General features: G+C 42.0%; 1 protein-coding gene across 3 annotated transcripts in view; it reads left to right on the top strand.

Moving 5' to 3' along the window:
- dyrk1b (dual-specificity tyrosine-(Y)-phosphorylation regulated kinase 1B) overlaps positions 1-6,282 on the top strand; it is a 76,747-nt gene extending 70,465 nt beyond the window's left edge. For 2 of the 3 annotated variants that reach the window (XM_017714455.2, XM_017714453.2), the window contains exons 8-11: positions 655-816; positions 2,768-3,071; positions 3,289-3,392; positions 3,702-6,282. In XM_017714455.2, the coding sequence (XP_017569944.1) occupies positions 655-816; positions 2,768-3,071; positions 3,289-3,392; positions 3,702-4,463 (1,332 nt within the window). In that variant the 3' untranslated portion in view covers positions 4,464-6,282. The remainder of the gene's footprint in view (positions 1-654; positions 817-2,767; positions 3,072-3,288; positions 3,393-3,701) is intronic. The other variant, XM_017714454.2, reaches the window with a different exon arrangement.
- The last annotated feature ends 8,429 nt before the right edge of the window (positions 6,283-14,711 follow it).

The following is a 14,711-nucleotide window of genomic DNA, read 5'->3' as shown; positions in this document are numbered from 1 at the left end:
TACAGCATGATAGCATTGAATATAGCCAGCAAAGTATAATAGCACTGAATACAGCCAATATAGCATTTTAGCATTGAATATAGCCAGTATAACATAATAGCACTGAACATAATGGGTACCATTATAGCATACAGCTAGGCTAGTAGCATACAATATAGATTGCAGCATAATAGCATACAATACATCTAACATAGTATAAAATCATACAATGTAGGCAGCAATGTATAATAGCTCTGAATATAGTCAGGATAGCACAAAAGCTTAGAATTTAGCCATTATAGCGTAATAGCATGCAATATAGCCAATATAACATAATAACGTTGAATATAGCCAGTACCATTAGAGCATACAGTAAAGCCAGTAGCACACAATAAAGCAGGTATTATAACAGTACACAATTTAGCTAATCTATCATAATGGCATGCATATAGCCATAGTAACGCATATGTGTATATACAGTATACAATTTAACCCTCAGCATAATGGTAAGTAATAGAACCAGTAACATAATAAATGTATATTAGCCATCTGGTTGTATAATCATATGCAATTTAACCAATAGGATAATAACATATAATCATAAAACATGCTAACAGCCAGTAATGTGAAATGACACTGGGGAGTTCCCTCACCGACGTGATGTTTTTCTCTCAGGTGGATCAGATGAATAAAATAGTGGAGGTTCTTGGGGTTCCCCCAAACCACATGCTGGACCAGGCCCCCAAAGCTCGCAAATACTTTGATAAGCTCTCTGACGGCCTGTGGACCGTCAAGAAGAACAAGGATATAAAGAAGGTACTATACCCTTCAGCCTCTGTGAGTAAAACTCTGCTTCTTATTAACCACAACCCCCCATACCCTCCATAACCAATTTTCCCCTACCCTACACCCCCACCCCACAAACATCCCCTCGCACAGCGCAGCAGCATCAAATGTACATTTTGTTTGCCGTGGCAACTGATCTTCTGCCATTTAGAGGGACCGCTGTTCTCCCACTTAATTATTGGGGGTGAATTATCCAAGAATGTTTTTTGTCTAATGCTATTGAGGTCTCTATTCGCTTAAATAAAAAATGGTACTGGAACCATCAATGTTAACATCCTGTCAGTGATCTTCTCTCTAAAACTGGTATTGATCTTTAGGCAGGTGTAAAGATGATGTTGAAGCTGGTGAATATTAAGCAACTATCAGTAAACAGACCAGAGTGTGTTTCTCAGAACAGTGGTTTCTAACCTGATTACAATCTGGATTTATAGGGTAGCGAGTGAACTGTAGGGTTAACTTAAGGTAGCTCAGTTTAGTCTCAACTTCAGCCTCTGATATCTGCCATATGTTATTCCTGCCATAAATATCAGGATTTGTCAGTTGCATTCTGTTTAGCTGGTCGCACGTCCATAGGTGTTCATGAATGGGAAACACAGCTCAGTAAACAGCTGCTCACTCTGTGCGCCAGGGCGAATCTTTTGGAGAAAAAGATGGTCATTAGCCACGTTTACATGCAGCCTAATAATCCATTAATAACCTGACTAATAGCTCAATCAGAATAGAATCCATCCATGTGAACACCTCTGTTGGAATAGTCTAGTCTGATTGAGGCCATTCAGAATAAAATTTCTATCCGTTTGATCAAGGTAGGTAATCCTGTAATTAATCTGTTAATAGAAGAATAATATCCGTGTAAATGCCTGCATCTGATTACAACCCCAGTCGCAAAGTCTGTTCTGCATGTGCATCGCATCATAGTAAAAGTTTATACCATTCAACATGATGGTGCAGAAACTGGTCTACAGAGGAGACGAAGTTTATGGTCTGATCTTTAAGAGACACCGGTGGGACGGATGTCCAACTTATGTGTCTCAGGACACAACGTCTTCCTCTCGGCCTTCTTTAATAAGGACATGTGAAGGACGTTTTCCTGAGTCTGACATCATTTTAAGGCAGTTAAAAACACAAGCGCTGCTCACTGCTGCTCATCTCACTCTGACTGGACTCACATGATGCCGGTTGTCATGGTAATGTCTACCCTAAGTGGTTATCTGCACATGCATGTACCCTTGGATCAGATTTCTTGTAGTGAGCATGTAGACATAGATTTCCATCAGATTGTTGAGTAGAATGAGAATATAAACACCTCAGTCTTCATCTGTAACCAGAATGTATTCAGTCAGATTGGAGAGAACCTTTGCATGTAGACACAGACAGTGAAATGAACAACATTTAGATTACATCTTTAAAAGCTATTCAGCAGTTTTCTTTGAAGTATTTACAACATAGTAAACAAGATCCTTGAATTTCCGATGGTTCTTGACACATTAAGCGGACTTTCTGACAATGAAATGACATCAGTCCGGCTTGAGAGACTGACTTAAACTCATAACTTCATTAATTAGTGTAGTGTTTTGTCAAAACACAGCCTAAGAAGCAAAACCAGAAACTCACCTGTTCTTCACCTGTCTTTCCTTTCCTTATACCATACCTCACCTGTCTTACCTCTTTAACCATATTCTCAATCATATTACCTGTATTGTCTTAACTTATTATCTCACAGTAATGAAAACGCTTATGCTGATTAACTTTGTGTATGGTTAACCCCTGCTATTTTCCTTTTTTGATCTTTTTAAATCTTTATCATCAGTATATATTTTTCAATCAGCATAATATGAGTGATCTAACAGTAAACTAATCTGTGAACAATAATATATTATGTAAAACCAGCTCCTATATTTGTAGATGAAATAATGCCTGTTTTTAACCTCTCCTGCTACAGGAATATAAGGCTCCAGCGACGAGGCGGCTGCATGAGATCTTAGGGGTGGAGACCGGGGGTCCCGGGGGGAGACGGGCTGGTGAGCAAGGCCACGCCCCCTGCGACTACCTGAAGTTTAAGGACCTGATCCTGCGCATGCTGGACTATGACCCGAAGACCCGCATCACACCGTTTTATGCCCTGCAGCACAATTTCTTCAAGAAGACGACAGACGAGGGCACCAACACCAGCAGCTCCACCTCAACGAGCCCAGCCATGGACCACAGCCACTCCACCTCCACCACCAGCTCCGTCTCCAGCTCTGGTACGCACTCCACACCAGAGCTGCATTGATTAGCTGACAAAGTCTGTTATCAATTATGGGGGGGGATACATTGTTCACTTAAAAATAAAAGTCTCCTATAATTCTCTGTAATGTTCATATGATCCACACAGTCATTCTGACAGACTGTAATACACTACAGGAAGTGTAGGGGGTGATAGGGTTTTCTAACGTATATTTTTCCCTCTCTTTAACCTAGGTGGATCTAGCGGTTCTTCCAATGACAACCGAAATTACCGGTACAGCAACCGGTACTACAACAGTGCCGTCACTCACACGGACTACGAGATGCAGAGCCCACAGGTAACCATCCTATTTACCATCATGATGCTTTTTCCTCTCTGGACTTGCGTGCCTGCTTGTTTTGTCATAGAATAGTCAGTAGCACAATAACATAAACCATAGCCAGTCGTACAGTCATAGCCAGTAGCATAGCAGCGTACAGTGTAGTCAGTGGCATAATAGTATACAGTGTAGCCATTAGCATAATAGTATAAAGTGTATCAATTAGCATAATAGAATACAGTGCATCAGTTAGCGTAATAGTGTACAGTGTGCTAATTTTCCTTCTCGTCTCATCTCTTCTCTCATTCTTTTCTCCTGCCATTCCAGGCGCCATCCCAGCAGCAGTTGCGTATCTGGCCGGGCAGTGAGGGCGGTCTGGGCCCGCTGTCAAACAGTGGCAGCGATGCGCCGTATCCGCAGCTCCTCCTGCACAAGCCTGCCGCCTCGCAGCACGCCCGCCACTTCCTCGGCAACGTGGGGGGCATGATGGACCCCCCCCATCACCCCCACCCAGTCTACGGCGGGGGTCACCACGGCAATGGCCGGCCACTCCGGCAGCAGCAGCAGCAACAGCAGCAGCAGCAGAGCCAGGCCCAGGGTCAGACTCCGCAGGGTCCGCAAGGCCAGACGCTGATGCCAGTCTCGTCTCCGCAGATGCAGGACAGCATCGAGCTGAGCCTAACGCACCACCACCACCTGGCCCAGTCTTCCATCGTGCAGCCCCCGCCGTCGAGTTTGGACTCCAGTCAGTACGGATCCTCCAACATCCACCTGGGCCTCTCCGCCTTTCGGACTAGAACGGCCCTGGCTCCGCCCCCCCAGCCTCCGACGGCCTCCTCGCAGCAACAGCTGGCCCAAGCCCCGGCCGCTCAGGACAGCATGGTGCCTGCCTCCGGCCTGGGCTACATCCCCCCCTGTTACCCAGGCAACAACAATAATAACCCACCGCCCCAGGGCAGCGGGATGCTTACCGGCGCCCCCCCAAGGGGCGGAGGAGCAGGGGTCGTGCGGCCAGATTCGGAAGAGTCCATCATGATGGGCGTGTGCGGAAGCGGGGGAGGCGGCGGCCAGAGCGCGGCCAACTCTTGATAAATCTTGAACAAATTCCAAAAGCCATACAAAAAAAAAAGAATTTTAACGAGAAACATAAATGATTAAAAACAAACAACAACTGCATACACAAACATAAACACACACACACACGTAGTCCACACCCACACCACACACACGGCCACACGACAGAGAAAAAACTTGTGAAATATCAAAGGATTATTTTGGTTGTTTTTTGTTTTATTTTCTGTTTTGCATGGGGGAGGAGAATGGGAAGATTTAATTTTCCTTTTCTTAATTTTGTTTGGAAGGAAAAGAGCGGGAGGTGGAGCGGTCAGAGCAGAAAGTTTTAGGACGTTTGTTTTTATCGTTATTCTTATTATATTATTGGATTTTATGTGAGAATAGGTTTGCAGCGAGAGATTTCTTTTTGGGTTTTTTTTTCGTTCTGTTTTGTTTGCCAGGCCCCCAGGTGAGTGGAGATCGGAGCGATGAATGTGTTAGAGGAGGGAAGCAGCAGGAGAAAGAGAGAGGGAGAGAAGATCCTATATGATGTTTTCTTTTTAGTTTAATTGTACATTTTTAATTTATTAAGAATCACTACAGAAGGAGAGAGATGGTGGGATTGGGAGGAGAGCTAAAGAGGTGGGTGTTTTTTGTTTTGTTTTGTTTTTCGGGTTTATTTATTCGACGTGTTTATTTTATTTATACAGGTTTGTTTTTATTTTTGAGGGACAGACGACACTCAATGCATACACAAAACAAAACAAACAAACAAAATGGGATTGAGTTGTTTTTCATTTCGACTTTCTCTCACCCGTGACTTACACAAACACTTTTGTTACTGATTGACTTTTTTTTTTTTTGTTTGTTTCTTTTTTTCTTTTTTATGTTTCCAGTCTTTTTCTCGCTTGACACACTGGCTTATATATCTCAAAACTATGAAACAAATCTTACGAATAAAATAAAGCAAATGACAAAAACCGTAGTCACACCACGGTGAGAAAAACCACGCAAGGAGGAGGAGGCGGAACCATTTTGCCGACGCGAGCCGCTCCGAAAGCGAAGAGGGGGGACCTTTAGCTAAATCTTTACAGAAAAAAAGGAGGAAGTGAAAAAAAAAACGACAAACAAAACACTCGGCCAGAAGGAAAACCAAAATGCTTCCCTGATGTTTGTTTTTCAGAAAAAAAATAGTCTGCCTTCTTCATCATCCTTACCAGACTTTCTCACCTCTTTTCTCACGTTTATTTGTTTTCTCTCTCTTTCTCTCTTGCTCCGTTTCTCTTTCATTCTTCTCCTTACTTTTGTTTTTCGACAGGAATCGGTGAAAAGCGCATTTGTATTAACTCTGGATATGCTAAGCCAAATCTTGCTCTTTTTCCCTTTCTCTTTTTTCTCACTCTCTTTGCTTTTTTTCTCTCTGTCTCTAGCTTATCACTCTTTTGTTGTTTTTCTGTTTTTTTTTTCCTTTCCTTTTCTTCCTGGCCCCATATTTGTGTTGGAAGGAAGAGGAGACGGGTGAGAAAAGCAGGAGGGAGGAAGCTGTAAAAACGAAGGAGACTCCTCCGCCACGCCCTCCTGCTCTAACCTCTCTCTCTCTCTCTCTTTCTCTCTCTCTCTCTCTCTCTCTTTCTCTCTCTCTTTCTCTCTTTCTCTCTCTCTCTCTCTCTCTCTCTCTCTCTCTCTCTCTCTCTCTCGTCTTTCCTCCCCCTTCCTCCTTCCTCCTCTGCAACACTCTGTGAGTGCTGTTTTGCCATCAAGTCAAAAAAAAAAGAAAAAAAAAAAGTGAACTACTTCTCTCTCGGCTGCTATCTCCACTCTCAACCATGTTCGGATTGCTGCTAAAGAAAACAAACAGATAAATAAATAAATAAAATAAATAAATAAAAATAAATGAATAAAAAAAACTTTTTAACCCTCCTGCTTCAGAAAAAAATGGAAAAATAAAACCACTGCATCTCATGTATTTATTACTATTTAACAAGAAAAAAAAGAAAAAAAAAAAGAAAAAGTGAACCTGTTTTCTGCTGTTTTTTGTTTACGTTCTTTCTTGGTACAGGTGAAAGCTTGACATTTCTATGATGTAACGGAAACATGGTATTAAACAAGTGCCTCGATTTATTGGTCAGCCGCTGGACAGAGTGGAAGGAGGATGGGTTTAGATTTTGAGCAGGGGTAAATTATATGTATAGCTAAGAGGAAAAAAAAAGTTTTAAGCCTCATGTAATTGTGTAGAAAAGAAAAAAAATCCACTACAATTCAATTCTTGTGAGAATTCATATTTCAAGCGAGCCTCAGTATGACTGACCAATACCGTATATATTTAATTAACCGACGAACGTCTTTCATTCATTGTAATTTGTGTACATAGCATTCATGCTTCATCCAGTTTAATGGTTAGGGCGAAAAAGAAAAAGAAGGAAAGAAAGAAATGCGTCTCTCTCTCTCTCTCAAGGCTGCTTCTTGCGACTGGGATTCAAACCTGCGACCTTGAAGGCAACAGGACCTGCGAAACTACCTTACTCTGCTCACGATGACTGCTGTCCTTTATGTTGTTAATACCCGGTTAAAACTTGTAATCAGCCGTCGCCGCGACGGCGGCTCCTTTACTTTGTATTTTTTCTCTCAACGCCATTCTTCATGAGAAACATCATGTCTGAAGTATTATCACATCATCAGTTTTTTTGGTTTCTCTATTAAAGAGAAAGTTGCCTCTAATCTTAACGTTTAGGAGGAGTTGATCACGGGTGTTGCACTGACAGGGGGTTCAGTACGAGCGTCCACACGCTGAAAAGTGGCGGTTGGTGTCCCTCGGCCTAATGGGAAACTGGCCGGGAAGCTGGACGTCTAAATACACTGATCTGGCATAACATTATGACCACCTCCTTGCTTCTATGCTCACTGTTTATCAGCTCCACTTATGCTATAGCTGCACTTTGTAGTTCTACAGTTACAGACTGTAGTCCATCTGTTTCTCTGATACTTTGTTAGCCCACTTTTACCCTGTTCTTCAGTGCTCAGGACCCCCATGGGCCCTCACAGAGTAGGTCTGTAACTGTAGAACTACAAAGTGCAGCTATATAGTAAGTGGAGCTGATAAAACAGTGAGCATAGAAGCAAGGAGGTGGTCATAATGTTATGCCTGATCAGTGTATATTCAGCAGTTCTGAAAACACATCAATGGGTCTCTGTTTTGAACTCATTTATGAGAGCATTACTGTAGGGCAAGCTGCGTAAGCACATCATGAGGATTGACAAAACGACATAAGCTGATTCCAGCAGACACTGTCTGTCATAAAGTCTGCTTGACGTCAAATTGACAACACCTGCACTATATGGCCAAAGTATATGGACATCTGACTATCACAGCTATATATAACCATGGGCATTAATATAGACTCCACTTTGTGCACATTCAGTCAAAAGAGCATTTGTGAGATCAGACACTGATGTTGGTCAAGAGGGTCTGGCTCACAATGTCCATTGTAGATCATCCCAAAGGTGTTCAGTGGGGTTGAAGTCAGGGCTCTGTGCAGGCCACTGAAGTTCCTCCACACCAAACTGGTCAAACCATGACTTTATCGAGCTGCTTTGTACACAGGGGCTCAGTCATGCTGGTACAGGAAAGGCTGTTCCAAAAACTGCTGCCATATAATTGTGTAAAATGTCGTGCTGTAGCATTAACATCACCCTTCACTGGAACTAAGGGGCCCGAATCCTGAAAAACAACCCAGGCTATCCTTCCTCCACCAAACTTTACCATTGGCACTGTGCATTCCGGTAGGTAACATTCTCCTGACATCCACCAAACCCAGATTCATCCAGACTGACATATTGAGAAGCTGATTCATCTCTCCAGAGAGCACATTTCCACTGCTCCAAAGTCCAGTGGCGGCGCTTTACACCACTCCAGCTGACACTTGGCATTGCATATAGTGATCTTAAGCTTGTGTGCAGCTGCTCAGCCTTGGAAACCCATTTTGTGAAGCTCCTTATAGGCAGCTTGGAGGTCTAGTGAGTGATTCAACAGAGAATAGATGAATCATTCAGCACTGGCCTGCAGCTTCTTGGCTGAACTGTTTGCGCTCCTAGACACTTCCATCTCACAGTTATGTCACTTACAGTTGTCCAGGGCAGCCGCAGCAGAGCAGAAGTTTCACAAACTAGTAAACAGTGCCATGTTTAAAGTCACTGAACTCTTCAGTGTGACCCTTTCTGCTGCCAGTGTGCTTGATTTTATACACCTAATAGCCATAGGTATTTCTGAAGCACCTGAACTGACTAATCAGGAGGGGTGTCCACATACTTTTGGCCATATAATATAGTCATATCAGCTTGACTTCAAGGTTGGCACTTGTGACCTTTATGAGAAATTATGCATATTGGGATGAGTGTTTATAAAAGTTTGTTGGTTGTCCTGAGACCTGTAGGTACCATGTAGCCCTCTGAACACTGACCTACAGCAGTGTTACCAAAGTTTATGAGAATAATATCAACAAAAATATAATATTGTGATTATATTGCTCCATATTGCAATAGTGATGTGGCATGCAGTGTCACAAAACCTTTGATATGGTTTCGTCTACATTATTTTAACCAAAATTATTCACTTTTACAGGAGCTGGTGAATAGCTTTATTCATTTACGGGTGTGGAATTCCATCAATTTTTCAGTATTTCTGCATAAATAATTGGTTGTAAACATTCAGAGTGGTTTGATGTGAAATGATATGTTCTGGAGAAACTTACCGAGTCATAATTGTTCACAGTGGTGGTGATAGGAACCAGACATCCACCTATAAAAGCTCCCCCACAGAAAGTTATTACATGAAAATATTACAGATATGTTGCCTAAAACTGGAGACATAAAGACAGTTGTGAAATTTTGGCCTAAAATGTGTTTTTTGGAACGTGCACACTGCAGAAGGAAACATCCAGGGTGTTATGAAGCAAAATAGTCCCCAAAGAAGACATTATTTCAGATTTTCCACTATTTTCCATCATCAACACTCCATATAAACTCCAAAGACACGTGTAGGTTCACTGGTGGTTTTGAATAAATACACACACATTAAGTCACTTATCCTTCTGGGTTGTGGGGGTGCTGGAGCCTATCCCAGTGGTCACTGGATGGAAGGCAGGAAACACCCTGGACAGGCCACCAATCCATCACGGGCAGATGCACACACATTCGTATCTAGGGACAATTAAGTATTTCCAATTGGCCTGGCTGCATGTCTTTTGACTGTGAAAGAAAACCCACATAGCACCGCCCACTGCACCACCATGCCTCCTGGTTACTATCACCACTGTAAAGACATCTGAACCATTTCACACCAAACCACTCAATCACTCCGTATACATCTCACACACTCAATTGTACAGAAACCTTGTTGGAATTCCCCTTTAAAAACTTTTAATATGTTTGAAATTACATATTACAAATTAAAAGTCTTGGATATCCTGTTCAATTTTAGTCTTTTTAGGATAAAGACAAAAACTACATGCAAAGCTGTTATGAGTAGAAGTTACTTTGACCAGTATTTTTATATTTTGGTGCATGATTATTGCACATTGGGTCTTAAATTTTATTTGAAGTGGTGTTGAAAAGGTCTTCTGCAGTGGAGAACGCCTGCAGAACCCTGATCTAAACAATCATACACAGAAGCTCATCTGGGTCGTACGAGGAGGTTCCAGAAGCTCACAGCATCCAGAAAAACATTAACCGATTGGTGAGGAGCTCAGTCACTCCCTGCGATATCAGTACAGCAAAGGCCAGTATTGAGATAACAAGCTACCGATACATTGTGCAGACCTGTTTACTTGTGTGCGGTCTTGGCAGCTCACTTTACACTTTTATTACAATCAGTGGTTAAAACTCTCAAAACATCTCAAAAATGGTAACTTTACAGAAGAAGGAAAAAACATTCATAACTTCGAATAGAAGATGTTTTTCTAAGTAGGCTTGAACCAGTTCTGTTGCTCCCTTCATCATGAAATTTCAACACAATGTAAAAGGCTGCTGGAGTTTTCAAACTGCAAACAAAAGTAAAAAAAAAAAAAAGGATAAAAGATGAAACATGGAGATAGAGGGTTTTAGAAATTAGCATGTAATCGTTGACCTGTTCCTGTGAGATATCAAATCAAATTTATTTGTATAGCGCTTTTTACAATGGGTGTTGTCACAAAGCAGCTTTACAGAATTTCGGAAAAGACAAAGTTTTAACCGGAGTGTAATAATGTACAAAAAAAAACCCCGGTGGGCAAGCCAGGGGCAACAGTGGCAAGGAAAAACTCCCTCAGAACTGAGGAAGAAACCTTGGGAGGAACCAGGCTCACCAGGGGGGACCCATCCTCCTCTGGTCAAACTACCTACAAGTGATTGTACTACTAATATTAATAGCAGTAGGATTGGTATTAGGAACAACTAGGAGTCCATGAGAACATCAGTGTAGGGTGGGCAGCTAGTCCAAGGCAGGTGGTGGCAGCTGGGGCTTGGGCAGCTGGTCTGAAGTGGGTAGCAGGAGGGCTCAGCAGTCAGTCGTCCTTCAGTGTCCAGCCAGACATATGGGTGATTGTATACTCAGAAAGAAAGCAGGGAGATGGAATTAGTTTTATTCTATCCATTTGTACATAAACAGGGAATGTAAACATTTACAGAGTGTGGATAACCACTCCGGCAGATCTGACTATGACAGCTTAGCTAAAAGGAGAGAACCAGAAGATGAAACATTTTTCCAGTGCAAGGTCAGCTCACACAGTCATCACGAAGACCAGCACTGTGGATTTTGGGTCTTTGCTGGAAAAGTAACACAGGCCTGTTCAGGATCAGATCAGTGGTACTGTGCATGTATGGGTGAGTCATGAGGCACAAGTCCAGTGAACACAGAGCGAATGGACCGAGGACAGATATCTAATCAGTAAACCAACAATGAGTGAAGAAAAAGGGCTTTTTTCTTCTACAAACGCAAACTCCTCCAAAAGAATGTCACGGAATAAAGATTTTGGGGGTGTCAAACCTCTTAATTTAGATCCACCACTGTTCTGCCCTAAATAAAGAGGTTCTGGGCTTGGATGGAAGTTTCCAGGAACGTCCTTTACATTGTGTGCCATCAATCCATCCAAGAGGTTCTTCACACTTTCAAACATAATTTACAAAAATGCCGCTTTAAAGAAGGAATAATTTCGAGATTTTTAGGGGAGACGTTCCTGGTGTTTCCCTGCTCTGTCGCACCTGTTTAAACTCTTGAGTACTATCCCTGCTGAAAAAGGACCATTAGGATTAAAACCATTTAGTTTTGCCTTCTAATGAGAATTGGCTTATTGTTTTCCAACAGAGACCACAAGTTTTCTGTAGAACACATGTAGATCCCATTTGGAAACCATCAAATGCAAGTGGAATCAGGCATTGGTCACCTGTTAAATCTTTACAATCCTTTACACTGTGATATCAACCGATTAAACAAGCCAAAACACATTACAAAACCATCAGGAACCAACAGAAACACAGAAAGGTTTCTATGGGGTTTTTTCAGCAGGGATTTGGTGTGTGAGAACACGGACTGAAGATAAATGTCTGATTTTGTAAACCAGCAATCATATAAAAATATAACTTGGAATCTAAAATGTTACCCAATTAGTACTTAAAGGCCACTGCAGGCAAAATTAAACATATGACCGCTGTTTATCTGTTGGGAACAAGTACTGGCCTCCTAAAGCGGTGCTACGTTGGCCTCTGGAGTGGGATTTTCTGGTTTAAAAGACTAGGAAGACCCCCTTCTGATGGTGTAATATGAAGGCGGGAGGAAGGTTTGAATATCTACAAGCAGGCCTGTGTAAAGATGTGTCTGGACCCCTGAAAAATTATTTTGCCACTGTTACTTTTTTGTATAGGCTTTTGGTCCCCCCTAGTGACAGGGTGCCTGAAAATGCCAGAAATGTATGCATTAGGAGCCCAACATCATGCCATTATGTATTGGCTGTGGTTGCCAGTGATTGTAGTGCATGTTGGGTACTGTAGTGAGAACACTTTGATGGATGAAAACATGAACATAATCTAAAATCATGAATTCTGTTGCACTGATGAGTCTGGGGGGCACAAGCCTGCAGAGAACACTGCTTAACACAACAAATAACATGCTAAATGCTAGTTTTAGGCCCAAATAAACCTTCAAAACCTTTGTGGTGGTCTAAGTTCCCAATATTAGTCCTGAGGATACACCAGGAAACATCTGTCTCAAAGAAAGCAACCCTCCAGCAGTTTCCTTCTAGGCCTAGTGGAGTACACCAACACTTGTATTAACAAAGGTTCTCAAAGCAGGAGTGCTGATCTAGGATCTGGTGATTGTCATTAAAGTCATAGTAAGTAAGTCAGTAATCTGATCCTAGATCAGCATCTTATTCTGAGAAACTTCATAAGCTGCAAAAACGGCTTGTCCTGAATTCACTGCATCTGTAGTGTCACCAAAACCACAATATGTACATACATCCACCTTTTCAATCTACAACAGTTTAGCCTGGACTATCTTCTAAACTTCAACACAATACTAAGCAGTCAATCACAACAGAGCTCATTTGCATATATCGATTTAAAGGCCCAGTCAGAGAATTTGTAGAGAGAATTACCACTTTGCAGTGTCTTCCGGTTTTCTCAAACACTAGAGGGCGCTCTCGAGTCTAAAATGATTGGGTTGAGATGGAGCTTTTGAGCAAAATCATAGTTTATAAATGCTTTTTTTTATGTAAAATAATGCAATCATTTCCTGAACACGGAACAGCATAAACATTTTAATACCACTGTTATATTTTTAGGCACTTTTAAACTCAAGTTATTAAGAGTTTAAAAAGGTGCCTCATGTATGTCCATGACGTCAGTGAGCATGAACAGCCAATGAGCTGCTCCGCTTGCCAATCAATCATCACGCAGTAATGTGCGCCTCCTGCTGCCCAAAACCCATTTGCTGTAGAAAAAAGGAAACATACAGGTGAGTTTAATTTGCATTTTTAGTGAAATACTTCGTTCTACTTTACAAGTGATTAGAAACTATTTTAACTGTTTGTTTTTAGCCATTGAGCTCCATTCACTCCCATTCATTGAGGACTCACTCACGAGCGCCCTCTGCTGTTTAGTAGTCCTATGTTTGATATAACCAGTAGCAACAACCTGTTTGATTTTAAGGGATAAACAGAGGCTGAAAAAATGGTCATAAACAAATTATGACTGTTGTTGGCACATAAAACCTGCATTGTCTCTGGGAAGGAATGAAATACTACAAACACATGAGCATGTGGTGGTGTTAGGAACCAGACCTCCACCTCTAAAAGCTGCCTCACAGAAAGTTTTTACATGAACTGGTTATGAATTCACTGCCTGATGTCTGAGACACTGTTTTATGATAGTTTTGAGGGAAACATAATATACAGGGTGTTGTGAGGCAAAATAGTCACCAAAGAAGTTCCATCCATCCATCCATTTTCTAAGCCGCTTCTCCGTCAGGGTCGCGGGGGGGAGCCGGAGCCTATCCCAGCAGTCTTCGGGCGGATGGCAGGATACACCCTGGACGGGTCGCCAGTCCATCGCAGGGCAGACAGACAGACACAGACAGTCACTCACACACTCACACCTAGGGACAATTTAGCACACCCAATTGGCCTGACTGCATGTCTTTGGACTGTGGGAGGAAACCGGAGAACCCAGAGGAAACCCACGCAGACACGGGGAGAACATGCAAACTCCACACAGAGAGGACCCCGGTCACCAAAGAAGTTGTTTTCCACAATTTTTCCATCATCAACATTCCATGTAAACACAAGACTCGTGTAGGTTCTCTGGCAGTTCTGGATAGTAAATAAAATGTCTATGTTTGTGTTGTAGTTATGGCGACCCCTGGTTCCCATCACCACCACTGTAAAGTCATATGAACCATTTCACATCAAACAACTCTGCCTGTGTGCATCCAAGCAATGGAAAAGTATTTTACCATTTTCAACATTTCATATAAACACATGTAGGTTCGCACTTTGCAGGAGACTCAGAGTTGGAAAGTTCCCACTTCCAATGAAGGCAGCATTTGATCACTGCACTGCAAGATATTGTTCTTTGGGAAGAGCCTCAGTTTACAGTACAAATGACTCTTTTCTTTCATTTTAGTTGGACACTATTTACTATCCAAAACCACCAGTGAACATACACATGTCTTCTGAGTTTTATGTGAAATATTGATGGTGAAATAGTGATAAATCTTAAATAATATGCTTTTTTGGGGACTACATTGCTTCATGATAC

Source organism: Pygocentrus nattereri, chromosome 24, assembly GCF_015220715.1.
Source record: "Pygocentrus nattereri isolate fPygNat1 chromosome 24, fPygNat1.pri, whole genome shotgun sequence".
Classification (NCBI taxonomy): Eukaryota; Metazoa; Chordata; class Actinopteri; order Characiformes; family Serrasalmidae; genus Pygocentrus; species Pygocentrus nattereri.
The sequence above is the reverse complement of the archived record's forward strand: the minus strand, read 5'-3'. Positions and strand labels throughout refer to the sequence as shown.